General features: G+C 39.3%; 4 protein-coding genes and 1 long non-coding RNA gene across 5 annotated transcripts in view; 3 read left to right on the forward strand and 2 right to left on the reverse strand.

The window, feature by feature from the left end:
* LOC123327209 overlaps nt 1–22,273 on the reverse strand; it is a 179,176-nt gene that overhangs the window by 129,517 nt on the left and 27,386 nt on the right. Inside the window, exon 2 of the long non-coding RNA XR_006541761.1 lies at nt 7,082–7,122. This is a non-coding gene — a long non-coding RNA (uncharacterized LOC123327209). The remainder of the gene's footprint in view (nt 1–7,081; nt 7,123–22,273) is intronic.
* LOC6737550 (ATP-dependent RNA helicase DBP4) lies at nt 997–4,567 on the reverse strand. The gene is made up of 2 exons (XM_016169803.3): nt 4,275–4,567; nt 997–4,216 (listed from the first exon to the last, which is right to left on the reverse strand). The coding sequence occupies exons 1-2, from the start codon at nt 4,537–4,539 to the stop codon at nt 1,266–1,268; spliced, it is 3,216 nt and encodes a 1,071-aa protein (XP_016031335.2). The 5' UTR covers nt 4,540–4,567; the 3' UTR covers nt 997–1,265.
* Nucleotides 5,305–8,260, forward strand: LOC27206290. Its single transcript, XM_016171274.2, has 2 exons — nt 5,305–6,953; nt 7,999–8,260. The coding sequence occupies exon 1, from the start codon at nt 5,414–5,416 to the stop codon at nt 6,059–6,061; it is 648 nt and encodes a 215-aa protein (XP_016031336.2). The 5' UTR covers nt 5,305–5,413; the 3' UTR covers nt 6,062–6,953; nt 7,999–8,260.
* LOC123327028 (cytosol aminopeptidase) lies at nt 8,201–10,283 on the forward strand. Its single transcript, XM_044922924.1, has one exon. It carries the CDS (start codon nt 8,314–8,316, stop codon nt 9,919–9,921), a length of 1,608 nt encoding a protein of 535 aa, XP_044778859.1. The 5' UTR covers nt 8,201–8,313; the 3' UTR covers nt 9,922–10,283.
* Nucleotides 20,793–21,953, forward strand: LOC27209422. Its single transcript, XM_016184855.3, has 2 exons — nt 20,793–21,597; nt 21,886–21,953. The coding sequence occupies exons 1-2, from the start codon at nt 21,072–21,074 to the stop codon at nt 21,915–21,917; spliced, it is 558 nt and encodes a 185-aa protein (XP_016031337.1). The 5' UTR covers nt 20,793–21,071; the 3' UTR covers nt 21,918–21,953.

The following is a 22,273-nucleotide window of genomic DNA, read 5'->3' on the forward strand; positions in this document are numbered from 1 at the left end:
CATTTTTCGCATCTCGCATTTATCGCTAATCGAATTGAGTTTGCTGCCACTGCGGCAGCGACAAAATGCAGCGCTATCCATGTCTCTAGGATCTATAAAATGTTGTCGCTTCCAGCTCGCTTTGAATTTGCGTTTTCTCACGCTCCTTATTGGACTTGCAACGAAGGGGGGCACTGGGGGCACTGCAGATCGGCGACCAATGAGCAGTACCATCCAGATGCCGGCTTTTTGCGTGCTCGACCGCAGGGCGAATGTTTTGACTATGCCACCGACGCGGCATGCCGCCTGTGGACCGTCTCTTTCGCTTAACCCATTGAAAAGCACTCGCAAATGGGGACACACAACTCGTAAAAGGAAACTTAAAAATTTTAACTGAATTCAATCAATTTAAAAATTAATTAAAAATTATATACAGCAGTGGTTTATAAAAATAAAATAGTAGAACTCATTTATTACCTGACAAAAATGGTATTTGTTTCACAAAATGCATTCAATTTTAAGTGGTTTTAAAATGTTCATAATAAAAACTTAAAAATATATGTCATATTTTTGTACAATCCATTCTGATTTTCGAGTGGCTTCCAAAATCGAGTGAACGAGTTTTGACAATAGCTAATTAATGGGTTAACACCTCTGAAGCCATTTGCAGTCGATGCAAAGTGAGCGGCGGCCGTGCAACAATGTTGTCTGCCACACAGCTGATGCCCGTTGCCCGATGGTCGATGGACGATGCCGATCCCGATCCCAATCCCACTGACTATATGATTTATGTCCCGGCAGTCGGTTGGCGCCGCTTCTTTACCTTCATCCATCCGGCTTGCCGAAACCAAGGAAAATGTTTGTTTTCCCATCTCTTAGATAAATCATTGCGAGTGATTAAAGGGATTTAACTTTCACATTGTGGATTAATTTGTTTGATGCGATTATGTAGCGTATTAACATGAAAAACGATCAATAAAGTTGATCAATGAACCATAGAATAAATTTAAAATGTAGTTTTCTGCTTTAATTCATTTATTTTTTTGGTAACAAATTCTGCAATTTATTGTTTGCATACAAAACATTCATGGTATTCAACATGCTATCAGCTATTTCGAAATTGAGTATTTAAATTAAGAAAACGATTTAACTGGCTACGATATAAAAATGTTAGGAAAGAGACTGATACAGCCTCTCTGGGAACTGATCCGTTTTGTTTCCGAGTGAAGTGATATTAGTTAAGTTTAATGTTAATGCCTGAGTTTTCACAAGTTATTCATAACCATTTAGTAATGGTTCTGTAGATTCTTGGCCACATGTGAGGCAATGAATTGGTACTGCATCTTGAAAGTCTGCAACCACAATAATTGGGCGTTCTGCAATGTAATGCCATTGGTTTCAGTTACGGATTCATCATCCGAATATTCATCGCTGCTGCTCACTACTGTAGAGCGCGGAGAGCTTGATCCTGCCGTGCTGACATTGCTCCCATCTTCCGAATATGTTAAGGATTCAACATCTGATTCATCATCCGAGATAAAGAATGCAATAGAACTATTTCCAGATGCGCTTGTAGACTCCGTTTCGTAAACGGAAGTGTCAATTCCAGACGAAACACTCTCCTGACTCTCTATAAAACCACTTGATGAATTTGGTTCGCCATCGCTGCCATCGTCCTCATCGTCCGCAATGATCTCTTCGCCTTCGCCGTAGTCCTGCGAGTCCTCCGTATCCGATTCATTCCCCGAGCCCATTTCATCAGCGGCCTGTGGCATTGGTGGTATGTCCATCTGATTCGTCACATGAACACTAAGCTTGTTCTTTAGATCATCCTCCTCCTCTGATGCCGAAGACTCTTGGCTGTCGTAGTTATCAATGGATTTTAGGGCCTCCTTCATGGCTTCCTTAACATGCTTCTTCCTCTCCTTAGGACTGTTATAGTACAGTTCCAGCATGGATTTATAGAGCTTATCCAGCAAAATGCTAACCGTCGCATTATCCATGAGTTGCTTCTTTGCATACTTGCGGATCCGTTTCAGAATTCTCTCTTGATTTGTGAATTTGTCAAGCAGATGACACAAATTCATGTGTGGCAAATGTGATATTCTTTTGTATACATCCTTCTGAAAGTCGCATTTATAAAATGAGTGTGCTTTCTTGGATCTGCAGGACGAGCTCATCCGTTTTTTAAACTTGCGTTTAACTTTTGCGTTTAGTTTAGGAAATACTTTCTTGTATAGTCTCAGACGCCGTTTTCCATGGCCTCTCTTCGGCTGACGCCTTTGTTTCGACATTAATCTATTCCAGATATCCTCCTCATCACTGGATGCATAGAAGGTGTCGTAGGACCTATCGCTATGGTAGCCACACACCATGCTATCCGAACTGATGCTACTGGCATCGTCCACCGTGTTCGATATAACCATGTTCTGTATGGTCATCGAACTGGTTTGCGTTGGAGCAGCTAGGCAATAGGTCTTGTTGTTAATCGAGTTGGCTGGCGGTGCAGGTGGTGTCACTGTGGTTGGAGACGGCTCCTGGGTCAGCTCCAACGGTGTTAGGGTTGGTGTCAATTCGGGAGATTTTGACGGAACCTGGATTCCCGCTCCATTAACTGCATGATACTCTTTGTCGTCTGCTGTTAGTTGTATGTCTTCCAAATAGCATTTATTTACGGTGATCTCTGGTGTTTGCTGTACTTCAGTTGGTTGCTTCTGTATCTGGGATAATGCACTTGTATTTAACTTTGATGGAGTGTTCAATTTTTTCCTTCTCTCCGTCTTGTTCGTTTTAGAACCTCCAGCTTTGGAGTTAGTTTCTTTAAGCTTTCCTTGCTTTGCAATTTCTTTCTCGACTTGTTTCAGTTCTTTGACTCTAAGATTCTTATTGTTATGTGAAGTTTCTGGTAAGTTTTCGAGCTCCAACTCTTTTTGGGATACAACATTTTCTAAGGCCACTAGTACTTTGTCTGCAACAACTTTTGATTTTTCTGGATCTCTCTTTTTCCTGATCCTCTCCTGATCCTGTCGAAGATTTTCTAAGTCAACTAAAGGTTTCATCGATGAAGCATCCGGATTTGCAGGGTCTTTGCTTGGAATGTCTTTAATAGGAACCTTGTTTTCCATAGGCATTTCTTGTAGCGGATTCTCTTCCTTGATGTAATATCCAAAGTTGTACTTTTCGAAATCCCAAAAATTGAATTCATTTGGCATTGGCTCCTTGGGAAACTCCAGAACCGACCAAGCCGTAGCGATTTTTTTAGACATTTCCCTAAATCTCTGGCTCTCCTTTTTTGAGGATATAAACGTGATGGCTATGCCCTTGGAGCCAAACCGACCAGCTCGTCCAATGCGGTGCAGATAGGTGACATGATCCTGTGGTGGATCAATGTTGATAACCAGGTTTGCATGCGGGGAGTCCACACCGCGTGCCATCAAATCAGTGGCCACCAAGATTCGCATAGTAAAGTTTCTATAGCCCTCGAACACATGCAAACGCTCCGATTGTTCCATGGCTCCCGAGATCAAATGACAATCGACACCACTGGCTGTTAGATAGTTCTTGTAGGAATCCGCTCGCATTTGTGAGCTGGCAAAGATGATGGCCTGTTCGTAAGGCAACTGGCTAAAGATCTGGCCAAGAATCTGCAGCTTTAGACGCATCTCCTCCACACTGTTGTTCTGCTGTGGCAATTCGTAGACAAACTGGCGGATGCCCAGTAGCACGGTAGCCCTTTCGGAATTCGATATAAGCATGGGTTTGTCCATGACCTTGGCCAGACGCTCATCCAAATCCTGATCGTATGTGGCACTGCAGGCAATTATCTGCCGGTTCTTGGGCATTGCCTCTATGAGCTTACTGACCGTATGCTGCAGGCTCTTCGTCTGATAAAGTTGATCGGCCTCGTCGAGCACCAGCAGTCGCAGTTTGGACACATCCAATACCCTATTCTCATACAGATGCAGTAGACGTCCCGGTGTACCGATAATGACTCGACTTTCATTCATTCGGCTGCGATCCTTGGCCACTTCTGTGCCACCGATGAAAGCAGAGCATTTGAAGTCCCGAAACGATTTGCAGAGTTGGACAAACGTGTCCTGCACCTGAATGGCCAGCTCTCGAGTTGGAACGACGATCATGGCATGTGGTCGGTTCATGTTGGGTTGAAAGCTCTGAACGACGGCTATAACGTAGATCAGAGTTTTGCCAGTTCCACTCTTCGACTGTATGATTAGATCTGCAGGTATATATAGCAGCTATTATTGATAAACTTCCGTTGCATTTGAGATATTTACCCATATTGGCCAGTGCCATGGGTATGGCAGCCGCCTGAATCTTCGTTGGCGTCACAAAATTGTTGCGCTTCAATCCGTTCAACAGATTTCGATATAGACGCAGTTCCTCGAAGGTCTTAACCTGGCCAGGTGCCACATCGCTGCTACGCTCCTCGCCGCCAGCTAAACTGTGCGCTATTTCGCGCTCCATTTCGCGTAATTTTACACTTTTTGGACAAAATTTTGAAACGATTCGTTTGCCCTGCCACAATGCATACTTTTTCATTGCCGGCCAAATAATCCAACACACGCGAATAATTATATACTAAAATATACTACAAAACAATTATTCGTGAATAATAAACTTATTCACGCAGAACAAAGTCCACAGTAACAAAATATCTTTTGTTTTCAGAGAATTGTTATATGGAAAACATTTTTCCTAATTGCATACAGAAAAAAAAGTATAATTGTTAGAATTAAATTTTATTTTCTGTATTTAAGCCTTATGGCAAAGTGTGTACACACTATTAGCTAAGGCTCTCACCAAGGTTTATATCCGTGCTAACTATTTACTAAGCACTCCAACCAATTGAACTATTGAAACTTAAAATTAAAAACTAATTCCCTTTTAAATCTTAGCAGTATATTGTTTTACAACAAGAAATATGTGTATCAAAACATTGATTGTTTTAATATTTGAATATTAAATAAATATTTATAATAGTTTGGAATAAGTGAATATTGTCAAGCATTTATGTGCAGGTTTTTAGCACAACCAATAGTGGCTCTCAAACTGTACCAACTGGCGGGAATTTCAAATAATTTATGGCGCTAAATTAAGTTAATGCGAAATTAAGTTAATGCAATCAAGAAGCAAAAAGTTAAGTAGTTTCAGCATGCTGCATTTTACATTCTTCAATTTAATAAATAAATTTATAACAAACATAAAGATAAAATCTTTTATTATTTACCTATATGTTTGCTGTGAAAGATATCGTATAACTTAAAATAAAAATCAAAAAATGATTGTGATATAATTTTTTTTTTTAAGCAACCAGACCAGGAATGTCAGAGCACGTTGACGTCACACAATATTAGATACAAAATTTAAAAATCGTGCTTAAAATTTTATTTTTTGAACTCCAAATTTGAAAACCATGTTCATACCGAAAATACAAGATATTGGATACTTTGCGCTGCTGACATCCCTGCACTTGGGCTCAAATCTTCAGCCGGTCATCGAGGCGAATGCCAATTTAAAAACGGTCTATCCCTCCGTGGATCGTAATCTAACGCTCCAATTGGGCTACAAATACAATCACTGGATGCTGGTCAAGGCCATAATGTATTCCCTACTATCAATGATCGGAGTTTGGTACTGTCGACACTTGCAAAGTGGCAAAAGTGAGGTATCGATGGAAAGGAAAGGAATCCTTAAAACTACGGCGGCAACAGCTGCCGAGCAAGTCAAAAACAATTGGATCAAAAAACAGAATTCCGCATTGAAAAATGGACCCTTTCCGCGGAATATATTCCTGCTATTTGCCTTGCCCTGGATATTGACCTTTGTGGCTAGTGGATTGATCAACTATATTCAATTTTATATGGTGATTCAGCATTTCTGCATATCTAACTGGAGGGCGATTCAGCTATATGCAGAACTCCAAGGTCTTTTTTGGCATCGTTCTACATCAGTGGCTTTGATACCCTATTGGTCGCAAATTATCGGCGGAGGAGTATCCTTGGAGAAGGCATCACATCTTTCCGGAAATCGTATTTCCATTGAAACGCATCTTTTGGACTGAACATGGCAATCTTGATTTAAAATTTTTATTTTATGTTCACTGCCAAAATTAGAAATATTGAAAATAAATCGATTTTGTTGACTATTTAAATGGTTTTTTAGAGATTATGATTGTTTCCCCCGCGCAAGTCAGTAAACTTAAATTATTGTAGCATAATTTGAACAATTAAAATCGTGATTGGTTTATTGTTGATTTTAATTTCTCAACTATGTATATTTTTATTGTTCATTTCTTCTGTTGTTTTGCCTGCGACAATAAGCGACATTTTCAATCAACAGAAAGAAAACTTTTCTATGAACTTTATGCACCGCTTGGCATTTTATTGTTGGAAAAAACTTTTCCACCACGTGGGAAATATGCGGCAATCACTTTTTCTTACTCACTTTTATTCAGTGGAAACTCACGGTAAAAAAATGTGAAAGGAGTAAATAAATATACAAGTGCTTTTTTTTTTGCTTTAAAAAATGTTTGTATCCCTATATAATTATTTCAAGAGTTTTTCATTTGACGGGGCATTATATTCAGAAAACTCTTAATAGTAGTACTCCTACATTATTGACCTTTTAAATATCTATTTGCTTATTATAGAAATCTCAACATCACCGACATGACACTCAACCGATCGAAGTTCACGTAAAAACGAGAATTCTCCGAGCACATTTCAAAATTATACCCAAATAAACATTTTATGTAAATTGCTTTAGTGCCGAAAGTTATTCGCGCTTTGGACACTCTAAGTATTGAACTGAATCATATCGACAGGATCTGTGTAGGTCAGCAAACGAGGAAAAACGACACTGGCAAGGATCGTTTCTTGAGTTCTCCATTGGCAAACCACACAATTCGGGTCAACTCTCGATTCCCCATTTCGGTCCACTGTTTCGACTTGCTGGTAAGTAATAAAACTAAGAACTAAACTTAAGGAAAGAATGTATCTTTTCACGGTGCCAGTTTTAATGCTTTATAGGTTCTCTATTAACTCCTTAAAAGGTTCTTATAAAGTTTTTCTTGGTAACTTACCAGATTTTTAGTAGTGGTTTCGTCTTTGAAGACATAGAACACTGCAAATAGCAAAAAATTTCTATTATATTTACTTTCTACTTTTAAATTGCATGCAATGTCTTAGTTACTTAAATCTAAGAATATGTATACTACTTCTAAGGGTGAAGGGATATACTAGATTAGCAGAAAAGTATAAGAGAGGTGAAAGCATTTCCGACCTTATAAATTTACAAGTTTTTGATCAGCGACCGAAATAACCGATCGAAATCAGCCGAAATAATAATAAGCTTAGATCTTGAATAACTCAAGAACATTATTTCCAAAAAACCAGAAGCATACCCTTGCAGTAATTGATTTTATAATTATATTATAGATTTTTTATAAATGTTATATAAAAATATATATATTATAAATATTTATTTATATTTATTTAATTTATATAGCAGCTATATATAACACATTAGTCCTATTTTCATCGAACTAAGCACAATAACTTAAAAAATGTTGTGCATAATGCGAATTAATTTTAAAAACATTGAGCTTGGGTTTATTTTCCATTAATTAGGATTATTGCCAGAATGGTTGCTATATAATAGGAAAATGCATTACAAATATATAATAACTTCATAAGAACGCTGTCTTGTTGAAACAAGAAGGTCTTTAGAATAAAGCACATGTAAAAAACCCATGGAATCAAATTTCGTTTATAAATTTCCTATACATATTTTGATTATTTTTAATATTGTCTATGAAGACAATTTTACCAACTCTACATGCATCACAGCTACAAGTTACAAATGTTCTTCTGATCGCAACTGTGAAGACAGTAAGTAAACCTTTAGATTCTATACCTATACATATACATATATTTCCTTGTTTGACTCTTCATTTGAATTTCCGTATTTTTTCTGATCTAGTATTCCGTTTCTTTGCAGTTATCAAAAAAATTGTTCGGTTTGGTTTAGTCTTACCGATTTTAGCAACGAAAGCACACAACGCATTTCGTTCGTTCCTTTTTTAAATATACATTTATTTTACGTTCGCACATGAAATATTTTTGAAACTTTTTTTTTTTGGACACTTGACAAAACTTTTGAACGTGGCAGGTCAAAATTATTAGAGACAGTTCGAGAGACCAACATACATTACACTTCGAGAGTTGCCGTAAATTGTGAAAACACACAACAGTCGTCAAAATTGTGCAGATCATAGCTCGCGTTTATAGTGCGATACACATAATACTATATACTATGCGTGGACAACTGTTGCTGAAGGGACCCGCCTTGGCGAGGAGCTTGAGCCGGTGCCGCGTAAACGCCGTGCCCCAAATTGGATCTGTTCGCCATGTGACCGCCGGCTGTGGAGCTGGCGATGCCGTCAAGGGCGGCAAAGGAATCGTTTTGGGCCTTTACGAAAAGGAGTCGGGCAAGGGACCTCGACTAACGCCTGCTGGCGAAAAGTTTGACGATCGTGTACAGGGCAAGCTATCGGAGTTGGTTTGCGAAACCAAGTTGACTGGACGATTGGGTCGCGGCAAGGTCTTCAACAATGTGGACAGCGAGTTTCGATCCATTTGCGTGGTGGGCGTTGGTCTCGAAGGCATAGCCTTCAATGAACTGGAAATGCTGGACGAGGGCATGGAGAATGTGCGCATAGCAGCCGGAATCGGTGCCCGTTCATTACAAAGCATTGGCTGCTCGGAAGTGCATGTGGATAATATGGACTATGCCGAACAGGCAGCCGAAGGTGCCGCACTGGCCATTTGGCGATATGAGGAGAACCTGGCGAAGAAGTATCGCAGCACCATACCGAAACTGGAGCTGCATGGTTCACCGGATGTCGAGTCCTGGACAAGGGGCCTCTTCAAGGCGGAGGCACAGAATTTGGCCAGAAGACTGTGTGATGCCCCAGCCAATTGCATGACACCGACAATTGTGGCGCAGGCAGCCGTGGATTCACTGTGCCCATGCGGCATCACCGTGGAGGTTCGCACCATGGAGTGGATTGAGCAGCAACATCTGAACTCCTTCCTGATGATTGCCAAAGGCAGTTGCGAGCCACCCGTTCTCCTCGAGGTGGCGTATTGCGGCACCGCACCGGAAGATAAGCCCATTCTGCTGGTGGGTCAAGGCATTACCTTCAATTCCGGTGGCATCAACCTGCGTCCTTGCAAGGGCATGGATGAGTTCCGCGGAGATCTCACTGGAGCGGCAAGCATCTTGGCCGCCATGCGCGCAGCAGCAGCGCTATCCTTGCCCATCAATATAACTGCTGTGATACCGCTGTGCGAGAATCTGCCCTCTGGAATGTCCTGCAAGCCTGGCGATGTGGTGACCTTACTCAATTCCAAATCTCTGGCGGTGCGTAACATAAGTCGAACAGGAGTGGTGGTCATCTCGGATCCCATGCTCTATGGTCAGATAACATACAAGCCCAGACTCGTCGTGGATGTGGGCTCGATGTGCAAGGGCGTGAAGAAGGCAGTTGGGGGCGGAGCCACAGGAATCTGGTCGAATTCCCACTACATATGGAAACAGTTCCAGCGTGCGGGTTCCTTGACTGGTGATCGCTTGTGGCGATTCCCCTTATGGCGCTACTACAAGGATCGTGTGGCAGAACACCTCAGCTTCGACCTCCTGAACGATGGCGAGGGATATGCCTCGTCTTGTCTGGCAGCTGCTGTTCTCCACGAACTCGTGCCCTGCAGCGATTGGGCCCATCTGGATACCTACGGCACTGGACTACTGAGCACCTATGGATTGATACCCTACTTGACAGCTGGCAGGATGACTGGCAGGCCGACCAGGACATTGGTGCAGTTCCTCTACCAAATCGCCTGCCCCGAACAGCCCAAATAATTGATGTTCAATGTCTGCGGATGACTTCGATTACGTTTTGATTGGTTCTTTGACTGGCGACTCCTAAAAGCTCTCGAGAAATGGATGTTCGGCTCCAACTGTGTATATTTATGATATGGGATGGCGATGTTCACCCAACGTTTTAATCTGTTGACCAAAGTCCCAGGACAAGGGACCAGAGCTCGTTCAATGTTTGTATTTTATGTTTATGACTCGGCCGCATCCCGGGGCTGAGTTGGCTGGCAGAGATTGTCTAGCGTCCAAAAAAATTCTAATTCACACAGAAAAATCATTGTAACAATCAATTATAAACGTTCGGCAGACAATCAAATGTAATAAATTGTAGGGTCATCTAAAAAGAACGATAACGAGTTTTAAAATTAATTCAAGGTAGAGGTAATGATCCAAAGACATATCATATTCAGAGTTGATCTATATATCTTTTAAGCCCAAATAAGTACTTTAATCCTGCTTTGTGGCGACTGTCTTTAACGATGAACTATTAGCCACAGCTTTCACCAATTTTATGCATTTTCGGGTGGAAAATAAACCCACTAAACTGCCGTCCAAGGTCCTCAGACGGGCCATCGTCAATGTCAGGCGAACACAAATAGCCGAATTCCAGCCAATCTGCAGACCACGTCTACTTTTGGCATATCAATGAGGCGACCGAAAAAGGATGAGGATGATGGGGAATGTCTGAAGAACTGGAGTGACAGGATATCCAAGAGTTTATGGCAAAGTTTTCCGCACGTTATTGATGTCCGGCTCAGCTTGGCTTAAATTTCAAACTTTCCCGGCACCCAAGACGTCGTGCTGTTTTGGCTCGGAACAATTGAAAGGCTCCTTTGTTGTAATTTATTTGTAGACTAATTCAATTGGTCGATGTAAAAAATTCTTTAGAAAAATACTCGATGATATTGCAAGAAAAAGCGAAAAAACTGGACTCGCATGCATTTTAAAACCATTTCTCAGGAACTTGCTGCAGCCGACATTAGCAGTCATTTATCTCCATCAGTAGTTTCAATTGAGGTCTCGATTTCGATTTTTTCGTTGAAAGTACTAATTGAGTTGGTTCATATTAAGTGTGTGAGTGCACGAGTCAGCTAATCTATCAATGTCAATATTATGTATGCCCCATGTTTGGCTTTAAAAATATTTTGCAAATATTTTTCATGGACCTGGGAAAATGTGTGGCCATGCACTGAAATAATCAAAATTGATTGTGCCACACAAAAGAACTAAGTAGATTTTTTAAAGTAGCAAGAGAAAATTTAAGGTTTTGATTTATTTTCTAATGCAATAATGTTTCATTCGGAAATGTTCTTTATTACCGTCCTGGCACAAAATCAGTGTTTTGAATAATTATTCCATGAGGTTGCTTTACAGCAGTGTAGCTCATTCCCCGCCCTGTCAACTTTGGTAATGATAAAGTGTTTCATTATGAGCCTGGCAACCCGCTTGTATGGAAATCGTGCAAACTGCTGACAGCAAAGTGCCCCCAAAAAAAATGGAAGGGGAACTGCAGAAATGGGGATAAGTAGGAGGCGAGGCAGCCAACCTGTTCTGTTGGAGAGGTGTAAAAACTTTTATGGCTTAATTCCGCACTACACTCCGTCCTCTTTTGGCAGTGTTGTCAGCAAGTTGGTGGCCTGCCAAGTAAGCTTCCACTTTTCCAGGCTTGAAACTATTAAAGTGTCAAAGTAACATAGTTGCCTCACATTTGCTAGGATTAATTTCTGGAGCTCATCTAATTAAGGTAAGAGGACAGGCTGTCACTTCAATGTGATCTGTAGAGAGCGTATTTCATCTAAAATCAAAGTATGAATAAGTGCGTTTTAAGCATGTAAGTATTTCTTGATTATTCTTGTGAGTATTTCCTGATAAAAAATCATAACCTCAGTCAGTATGTCGCCATTTGAATGTTACGGGTATATGATCTACGTCTGTCCATCTTGCAGCTATCTTAATTTCCTCCTTCCGACTGCCTCTGTGGATTGTTATTTATGACGGCCATTGGCAGGAAACGGATATGCGTGCTCGGACGTCAACGTGTCACAGTCAGCTGAGGATATCCTAGTGGCCCGAATGCATTGGCATGCAATGCCATTTGGCCGGGCGAGTGAGTTGGCCGGCAGACAAATCGTTTCGACCATGTCTGCAGCCCACTCACCAATCGAAGTGCCACCCACATTTTGATGGATGCAGTTGGCCCGTTGTGATAGGTGACTGTCCGAAAGGTCAGTTGGCGAACAGCGATGCTGTCGATAAGGCTCCAAGGTTAAAGGCCGTACAGAAAGGATATTTCAAAATGCTTACGACAATTTAAATGATAGGAACTTGTCAGCAGATATGCTTAAATATTAAATTAAAGAATGAAATAAAAGTACAAAACAAAGACTATTGCATTTTATCATAGTATTTACCTATTTAATAATTAAATATAAGCACGCTTCGCTTAAAATTTTCATTAAGAATATAGGGCTCTTAAACAAAATTTGCTAAGAAATTTAATTAAAATATTTTCGACGAATCTTCGGGGTAATTTTGTGGCTGTTGCTGTGGCACAGTGTGTGGCAAAAGTAAGCAACCATAACAAGTCCATTTAAAGGGCATATTAAGCACACCGGTTGTACTGTGTGTTATGTGTGGTTGCTCCTCCAGTTGTTTGCGTTCCGATGCTGCAGCATGCGTAATGCCCATAAATGTTGTGGTCAGTGTAACTACACCCACATTTCCGACCCCACTTTCACCTAGAAAACCACAGAATAGCCGAGCGACGGAATGAAGTCGCTTTTAATTAATGCCAGACCATATTCAGGGTGCATAATTTTGCGTTTACTATCCAAAAATGGTTGCCGGACCATACGGCCACCCGGCGAGGGGCTAAAATGAAATGTTCCCCCTTTTTCTATTCAATTTTCGGTGGCCATTTTGGCCGCTATTTATGAGCAGTTTAATGCATTAAATGCAATTTGCCTCAATCAGTCGACCCTTGAAAAGTTTGCTTCTACTAACTAGGAGTTTTTAGCAAAATGCTCTTTTAATTTAATTGCCCTTGATCCACTTGTTTGTATTTAATTACTTGCATGCCATACATGTTGTTGTATGCCACTAAAATGAGTGTAAATATTTTGCAGGTGATTTAATTAAAATACACTTTAGTAATGAGGTAAAAAGAAATGTGGAATGGTAAAACAAATAAGGTTTCAAAATTAAATTTGTTTTGAAGAGCACAAGAAAAATATTTGTAAATCGCAGAATAACAAGATGAGCTGTCATTTGGTGACCATATTACATTCCGTCACTCACGAGCACATTCGAATTCATGGCGCACTTTTCACCACTGACTTACACTCAAAAAAAAAACTCGCTTAGCTGTCACTGAAAATCCACTTAAAGTGACTGCCAGCTGTCAAAGTGTCACCTGTTCGAGCCTCGCGGGCAAAATGGCGTAGCCAGCGATCCGAGAAAACCGTGAAAATGGAGCAACAATCGTGCAAATGGCTGAGATAGAACGCAATTGTCACTTCCTTTTTTTCTGATTTTTTCCTCGACCACTTCTAGCATTTCTCTCTTCTCTTCTTTTTTTTATTTTTGTGCTGCTTTTGCCTTTGTGCTGAATTTTCGCGCACAATTGAGAATTTATAAAAAGCGGATGTTGTGTTTTCCGGCGGAAAAAACTTGGCTGCATCCATGGCAAGGAAACTTTTGCAAAAAAAGGAAATTACAAAAGGAGAAATTATTCGCGTTCACCGGAAGCGAGGCAAACTTGATTCAATTCACAGACGTAAATGAAAAACAGAACGAAGGCGACGGTGGCCAAAAGTCAAGGCAACAACACTGCATCCTTGGTAATCAAAGCGCAATGAAAAGCCGGCTTAAATGCATTTGGGCCAAGGGTAAAAGGAGCCGAGGGAGGGAATGAAAAAGAGACAGCAGAGTAACTCCTCGAATTTAGGGACCTAATCTAATTATATTTTTGTTGCTTCATATTCTTATAATTTTCTTAATATACTAGCTATCAAAAAATAGAAAACAGGGATAAATATTTACATCACCATAATATATTTAAATTTAATTATGTGATTTAACCAATTTTTTTATTTAAAACGCAGTGGTCAGCAACTTAAATTCATTATCAGTCCACTTACATGAATCTAAACATTTAAAAACAATGTAATTTATATATATATTAAAATTATGAGTGCAACGCACAACAAAATCATTGAAGTATTTCTAGTGCATATTGGTTTTGCATATAAATAAAAATAGGTTTATGTTACACGCATAAATATTTTCCCACAATTTCCCGCCAAATAACAATACGTGCCATTCTCTATTTATTGGAAATGTATTAAAATCAAGCTTTTGGTTGGCAGAAATTAAATTTTCAATTATGCGCAATGGATTATGTAATTCTGTGCCAAACACTGATTGCATTTAATATTGAATTTCTATGGTATGCAGAATTTTCGTATTATTTTCTATTTTTGCTTGATTTATTTGACATGGCACCCGCAAATTCCCATTTGTTTTCATGGACACCGGTTTTTGAGTCCAGCTCATTTGGAAAATTCGCTGCGATATTAAAATATTTTGCCCAGCAATTTGATATTTTGACATGGCGAATGGGGAAATAGCCAAAATGTGTCAGTCTGTGACATAATTGGTTTTGATAAAGTCCATAATGAGGCTCTCTAAAGCAAAAACATTTCCTCAATAAATAAACAAAAATAAATATACACGCTTGAATTGCTTTTTTTGGTGTAACAAACAACACAAGGCTTATCACGTTGATAAGCCGGTTTCTTATCCCCCGGAAAACCCAAATCAAAAGCACCGACAACTTGATCCCATTTACCCGAAAAAAATATCCCCAAAAGAAAGAGGAAAAAGGCAAAAAAAAAAAAAAAATGGAAGCTTCTAAGCCCACACATTGGCTATCAAAATATGCCAAGTTTTCTGGCAATCCAATTGAATTATGTTGCCAAGAATTGTGAGCCGGTCCGAAGGCTGTCAGCCAATTGAAGCAGGTAAATCCAGGTTTTTCTCTCTTTTTTCAACATATTTCATTTCTAGCATCGTCGTTAAATATTCAATATTTCTATGCCTTAACTTTATCAATAAATCAGTTTAATTAGGCGGTAGCAAAGAGTTCTTGCTTAATGAATTTTCAATACGAAAGTTCAGCTCAATATTGGGTCAAACCGTATTTTCATCGTTTTCATTCAAACTTTTGCTACCTTTTTCTCTCTTGCCGATTTTCCACTTCTGGCCAACTGTTATACGGATTGAACACATTTGGGCCATTATAGTCAGCCTCCTTTTTCGGTGTTACTTGCGTAAAATTTTATGGCCATTTTTGGGCTTTTACGAACCAAGCCAAGTGACTTGCCAAAATAATTATTTTTTTTTTTTTTTTTTTGTGTGTGCAAAGAAATGCCAAAGGAAAATTAAAATTGATTTTACACGGTTGAATGGATAGGATTGTGAGATTGGGTTTACATTTAAGGGGTTATTTGCTAAAGCAGTCAAGCTTTGTGTCCTTCACAGAGTGTATGTGGTAAAGCCCTTAACAATGTAGTCACTCACCCTTAAAGATTAGTAACAATTAGCTAATGCTATCCATAGCATTCTTCAGTAATATGTACAACAAAGTGAATAAACTGTCTTAAATGTGTGCTTTAATAAGCACAATGGACCCTATCCAAGCATTATTATGCAGCTTCCAGTTTGCTATTGTGAAGCCAAAACATTTAGCCATTATCTGTGCGAATAAACTGTAATCATTGGTGAGTTTTGCAACCGAAGTTTTCATTTGAATAAGTTTCGCAAATGTTGGCCATCAACCTAAAGACACACAAAAGTCCCGCAAGATAAGCCAAAAATCTGCAGTGCATAAATTTGCCAAAAAAAAAAAAAGAATGAAAGGAAACTTTGGCAGAGACACTCGCTCGCTCACACACGGAGTCATGGAACTGAAATTTCTATTTAATAACGCCAAAAGAGAAATTACACTGCAGCACTTCGGTGTCGAGACGGATGTGACTGTGAGTATCTGTGTTGGCTTTCTCCTTTTTATGTGTATATATATGTGTGTGTGTGTGTGTGCATTTGAGTGGAGTTTCAGTGGGCATTGTATCACGACTGCATTAATTTATGTACGAAATGGCATGGCAATGGCATTACACTGCGATGCACAGCACGTACCGAATAAAACGATCTCCATGGAGCTGAATCTGCGGCCAAAAGTCAGACAGGCAGAAGGCTCAGACGAGCACACTGCAAGATGCAAAACCAGTCGGAACCGGAAACGAAAACTACGGATGGAGCTGGGACAATGTGGCTTATAAAAGCGTACTGCAAAAAATATTGTGCAACTTGTTTAACAAAAGGGAAAATAATGTATAAGTTGTCTAAAAGTATGCTGCAATAAGTTCAAGGTTCGTTGTTCGCAAAGATTTCTCTCAAAATGTAACTTTAAGACACCTTTGAATTTAAGGCATTTTTATATTTTTAATTATTTAGCACTTTTATGATTCATTCCTGATCTAAAATTCCCATATTTCATTTTCTAGTGTTTAAGTGTGCAGCATTTGTGGGCAATGCTGATTGCAGGCTCATTATCTACGTATCCACTTTTGCATACCCACAGGATTTGTATCTGCATCCTTGCACTCAGATTGCACTGGCCGAAATCAGATTTTGCCAGCTTTAAGCTCGGCCAAAACATTTGGCCAAATGTATGCAAACTTTTTCGGTTTCTCCGCTGTGCTAATATGGGTTAAAGTGTCCCGTCTGTGTCCTAAACAAACGTCCAAAGGACCTCCACTCAAACAATGGGGATAAAGGGAAGAACCGAGTTCTCTTTGTTTGCTTGTTGCCTATTTCCTTTTATTTCCTGTTTTCAGTTCGCGTTGCCCGCTTCGTAATTTACATCTAAATGGAATGATGGGCGTCGGAGCGGTTGCTCTTTAAACACACATGACTGTTGGTTTTTTGGGGCGAAGTGGGTGTTAGTTTGGATGACGATGGTTTCTCTGATGCCCAGCTTCCTTTTAGCTTTCTGTGGTCTAAATTTATTCGAAAGCAAAAGGGTCAAAGCAAAAGCGTGTGAAAATGGGTAAAGAGCGTGCATTTACCAACTTTAAAGTATCTCAAACTAGAGGAGATATGTTTACATTTAAATAGCTGGTAAAAATTATTATAAAAAAATTATTATAATTATATTTAATTTTTTAAATATTTGTTAAGCTATGTAAGTTAAAATTTTGCAAGAAATTACAAGCATTTTGTTTAGTTTCCCAATACTTGAACCTATTTAATTAGTTTTGCAACATTCCTGAACAGGCAGAATTCCGAAATCGTTTGCATACATAATCATAATCCCGCAGACAGATTTGCAGCTTCCTGTCTAAAATTTATGATCAGTGGCTATTATTGTTAATTATTCGGCAGTACAAAGGACCCTAATTCGCTGGGTCACGCCCCCACCTCGATGCAAAAGACGACTGCGCCTGACATTTTCCAGTGTCAAACGCAAATGGAATTTACATTTGAATGACTCTACTCACCTCAATGCAAGTTATGCAACTCAATTTGAATGTTGCACGTCGAGTGGCGAGTCCTTGGCAAAATGGGGAGGGTGGGGGACAGAGTTGTGGGTGAAATCCCATAGTGTGCCACATTCTAGATTACGGACTAACTGTTTATAATGCACTGGCAGCGAGAGTCTATGCTAATTACGTATGGAAAAAATGAAAAAAAAAAAATGGAGACGCTGCATAATTGAAAAATTAAATATGCTAATGGAAAATTCATTTTGTTTACTCCTACTGCAACTCTTTCCATTGTCAATCGTACAATCGAAATACGCCAATGCAGTTGTATTCATTAATTATTAGCCATAAACTTTTGTCAAATGAAAACCAATTGCTGAATGACATTTATCTCAGGGAAAACTTTTAAAGAGAAATTATTGTATTTATCGCCCGCACACGCACACAGATTGTCGCTATCTCTGGATGGCAGCTTATTGTCCCCATAATTTAAAGCGATTTAATCTGCCCGCCTTCTCCTGTCTCCGCCGCCTCGTTCACAATGGAAACCAATTAAGTTCTGTCACATCATTTTAATGAAATTAAAATAAAATCAGTACGAATAAATAGGCTCAGGATGGATGGTTGGAAACCGCAGGCTTTGCTTTTTGTCTCAAGGCTGACTTTTTTTTTTCAACGACGACAGTTTTAAAATTCAGGGCATGTCCGCCGGCGTCTGACAGGCCCACTCAACCACACTGAGCCACCCACAACCACCCACAGCCACCCAAAACCACCCACAGCCATCCACTCACCCACTGACTGACTGACTGACTACATGAACAAGGTGCTGCTGGTTTTTGCTGGCGGCCTCAGCTGCTGCATGAATCCTTAAGTGACTATGAACCGAAATAAAAAAGTAAGAAAAATGTTGAAAAAAGAGATAAATAAAATGAACAACAATATAAAACGGCTAACAGATAACTGATGCCGGCTGAAACTAGACAAAACGCTTAGTCTACTCAATCCTCTGGAAAATTGCAGAGCAGGGGCGTGCCACCGCCCATATCTTGTTTGCTTTCAACACTGTGTGAAGGTCGTGGGCGTGGTGACGTCGAGCTGCTAGAAAAAATTGCCAACTAAGTGTTGAGCATAATAATGAGAATGGCAAATGGAAAACAGACGCATCAACAGACGGGGCTAGTGAAATAGATCATCAATCAAATAATACACTTAGAGATCATTTTTTTCATAATGTCCTTGGTCCTTGAAGCATTTTCTTGAGCGGATTCTGAATTAGTCTTATAAAGTGTGTTAAAATATCTTCTATACTTATATACCCTGCACTGTGTTTAAGAAATCGCATGTATGAACGCCCGCTGTCATTCTGTTTGCCCAGTTTATCCTCGTCCAACTTTTACTTTTCGCCAGCCGTCTGTTTGTTTTAAATAAATTATGCCTGACTACGAGCTTTATTTAACTTCATCATGTTAAGGAGTCGGCTTACTGAGGGAAACCACTCTTCTTTATGCGACACACATTTGAATTGCATATTCTAGTGCGTTAACCGAAATGCAAATGCATTTCCTGTACTTCGTCCCCAGGCAATTAGTCGGCCACTTTGGTGCAATTGGCTAAATTACAAGCGGCTCAATTTAATTTTTGCCAGCTTGATACTCTCTTATTTGTGTGTGTGCAAAACTCTCGGCCACAGGAAGTCATTGTCATTTTGGCTTTTTTTTGTGTCTGCATGGCAGTCAAGCGAATTAGCATAAATTATTGCCCTTGCCATTGGGGAATTTTGCTCGCTTTGAGGCCCAAAAGTAAATTTAACATTGTCAAAGGACTTTAAAAATGTGTACGGAAGTCGATTTAAATTAAGAGAAACTTATTGAAATTAATGGTTTTAAGTTTTTAAAGTAATAAATTACATAGAAGTTATTTCAATGTATTTCAAGTAATTTAAGTTTATTATTACTTTAAATTTTAGCTTTAGTAGTTGAAATTAATGTGACATGACAATGCCAAAGTCGTAAATTCCTGTCGTTAACTTAAGCTTAGCGATTATCTCTGATCTGCGCTATTTTCGCAGCAATAATCGCGGCAATTAAATTTACGACCATTTTCGCAAACGGACAAAACGCTCATGAAAACTCATTTTACGTAAACGTAAATTGTTTTAGCCCATTTCTAACCCCCATCACGAAGCCATAAAATAGGGCGTGGCACACTTTTTCATAAGCTTAAATCAAAATATATGCATAAACTAAAGGAGGCAGAAGAAAGTCAGCCATCTGCACAGCTGCCATTAAATATTACGCATACGCAATGTTAACACTTTATAAACGCATTAGCGTCCTTCCAACATCTTGAATACGGCCAAATATTGTGTATTTTAGTATGTCTCCCATTTCCCACATTAAAATACAATTTTCAAGCTGTGGGACACGAAAAATTGGAAACAAAAATATGAACGAAAAAGGAAGAAAACAAATTCAGACTGGCAAAATATTTATGAGCCAAGAAGGAAAAGAACTGCCCTGACCATTGTTAGCCATAAATCATGCGATTATTGGGCGAAAACACGTGGCCAGATAAAGATAATATACAGAGTGTTTCGCAACTATAAGGTTGGCTTAATATATATTGAACTAATTTAGTTCCATTGAAATTTGTGTATATATCCTAGCAATCGATTTGCTTTTTAAAATTTATTATATTTGTTTAAATCAGCTTACAGGAATCTGTTTTAAGGCTTATAAGTTAGAATAAGTAATTCAATAGTTTAATATTATAGTAAATCATTTCTTAATATATTTATTTACGAAACGGACTGTACTTAAGTGGCACAGAGACCTTATAAATGGCTGTGCCACGCCCATACGGCGCAGGACATTAAACTCAATGAGTTGAAATTATTTGCAGCTCTGAAGGTCAACTTAATGCGGACTGAATAAATGGCTGGGGAGTTTGGGGGTAAAAAACAGCCTGAAGTTGGGGGTCCATGGTTCAATGGGCTTGTGGGTGTGGCTGCTCGTTCGCCATTAAAGACAACTTCCGCTAACAATAAATTTTGCTTGCCCAAGAAGCCTGCTGCCTAAAATGGTTTGGAGGATGCGAAAAGCTTAAGCGCTATTTTTTATACCGAAAAATATATTTTAGCAGTTGCTTTCTTTTTTTAAACCACCCAGCGAGTTGGTGTCGATTAAAATGTTGTATATTTCGCTGCTCTTGTTAGAGAGCTCAGTGTTTTTTTGGTTTTATTTTAGTCTTATTTTTGGTGCGGCTAAGTGTGCACGGCTGCGTTAATTTGTATGGATTATTTATGGTGGCCGCTGGCAGCAAATGAGGCCACAAAGGAAGTGAAGCTGGCAAAACTCTGGTACGCGGGAAAACCCGGATGAGCTGCAAGTTTTGCGAAAGTTTGCAACCTCACAAGTGCCAAATAAAATTTATGGCTCTATTTTGAAAGTTGGCAGAGCATCGCCCAATGTTTCAGCTCGTACACATTTAATATGCCTAACTGTACAAAATCAATTAACAAGAAGTGGAGCCTCAAGTTCGACAAGTTCGAATTGATATCAGTTTGATTTTCATCATTGACAGACGATGTTGCTAGTTCTTGTCGTGTTGCAATTTATAAGTTTTACTTATGGCAGTGAGATGAATAACAAAACCTACTCAGGATGTGAGGCTATGACTGCGAAAGACGAGCCAAATTTGGCCATTGTTTTCCAATGTCTTGTTGCAAACTATAATTTAAGTGCAACTCTATCGGATATTATGCTAAAGATGGATCAATTTCAACAAGTCTTAGAGCAAATTTCCAACGAAGAGAAATATATACAATCACCTTTTCAAAAAATTGATGACATCTTAGAAATACCTAGTGATCTATCCGGTAAAGATTGCCAATCCAGACGACAAATAATACAAGCCATACGCAGAAAACTGGAATGGTATAATGTTATGGACGATACGAAGTCTTCTCTTTTTGATTACGATGATGCTATAAAGCCAGAGATTTCTGAATCTGCCCCGGAGAATGCTGTTTCAAAAATCGAACTGAGAACCGATTTTAATAAAGTTTTAAAAGAGATCCGTTGCCTGCTGGCAAAATCCATACGAAAAACAGGTAATAAATTAAGCTTTTAACCTCTTGTTGGCCCAATTGATTGCGACAATTAAGTAGGCACAAAAGGGTGACAGGTGCGAAAAGTGTTCAGAAGGGCGGGGCTACTGACTGAATTTAAATTGTAAATAAATATGTAAGCATCTCTCGCCACAATAGCACGCAATCAACAAGGCTCAAACGAAACTGTATAGCAAAGGTGATTGGTACACTGCAAAAAACAGAAGTTTTTATACTAACTTAAAATTGCATTAATTTGTAAGAGCTAAAAACAATTTTTGTTTCTTACAGAACCGAAAGCTAATGCAACAGAAAGCAATTAATTTGAAAACATGGAATAAATTTCGCCTTTAAATGTATGACTATTTTCGTATGTATTTGCAAGTTACATATTAAATAAATTAATGAATGAATTAATATATATAAATATTAGATTATTTTGCCGAAAAAGGTAGTTTAAAAATATAATTTATAACAGTGCTTGAAGAACCTGCTGTGCTGGCATAAAAAAGAATGGTCACACGTGTGTGGAGCCCCCCCTTCGCTTTTCGCCCAGCAGTTTGGCCTCGTTTTTAAATTGAAATCTCTGCAGCGAACACTGGACATTGCCTTCATTTCCCCGCGGACAAAGAAAGGGAGAGTTGTCCCCGCATATCTCCCGTCCTTGTGGTGCTTTAAA

Source organism: Drosophila simulans, chromosome 3L, assembly GCF_016746395.2.
Source record: "Drosophila simulans strain w501 chromosome 3L, Prin_Dsim_3.1, whole genome shotgun sequence".
Lineage (NCBI taxonomy): Eukaryota > Metazoa > Arthropoda > Insecta > Diptera > Drosophilidae > Drosophila > Drosophila simulans.

Excerpts from the sequence above, each read along its gene's own strand:
- LOC6737550 (XM_016169803.3), bottom strand. The coding sequence starts at position 4,539 with ATGAAAAAGTATGCATTGTGGCAGGGCAAACGAATCGTTTCAAAATTT. Across the intron at positions 4,217-4,274 it reads CATGGCACTGGCCAATATGG|ATCTAATCATACAGTCGAAG; the intron begins GTAAATATCTCA and ends ATATACCTGCAG.
- LOC27206290 (XM_016171274.2), top strand. The coding sequence starts at position 5,414 with ATGTTCATACCGAAAATACAAGATATTGGATACTTTGCGCTGCTGACA.
- LOC123327028 (XM_044922924.1), top strand. The coding sequence starts at position 8,314 with ATGCGTGGACAACTGTTGCTGAAGGGACCCGCCTTGGCGAGGAGCTTG.
- LOC27209422 (XM_016184855.3), top strand. The coding sequence starts at position 21,072 with ATGTTGCTAGTTCTTGTCGTGTTGCAATTTATAAGTTTTACTTATGGC. Across the intron at positions 21,598-21,885 it reads AAAATCCATACGAAAAACAG|AACCGAAAGCTAATGCAACA; the intron begins GTAATAAATTAA and ends TGTTTCTTACAG.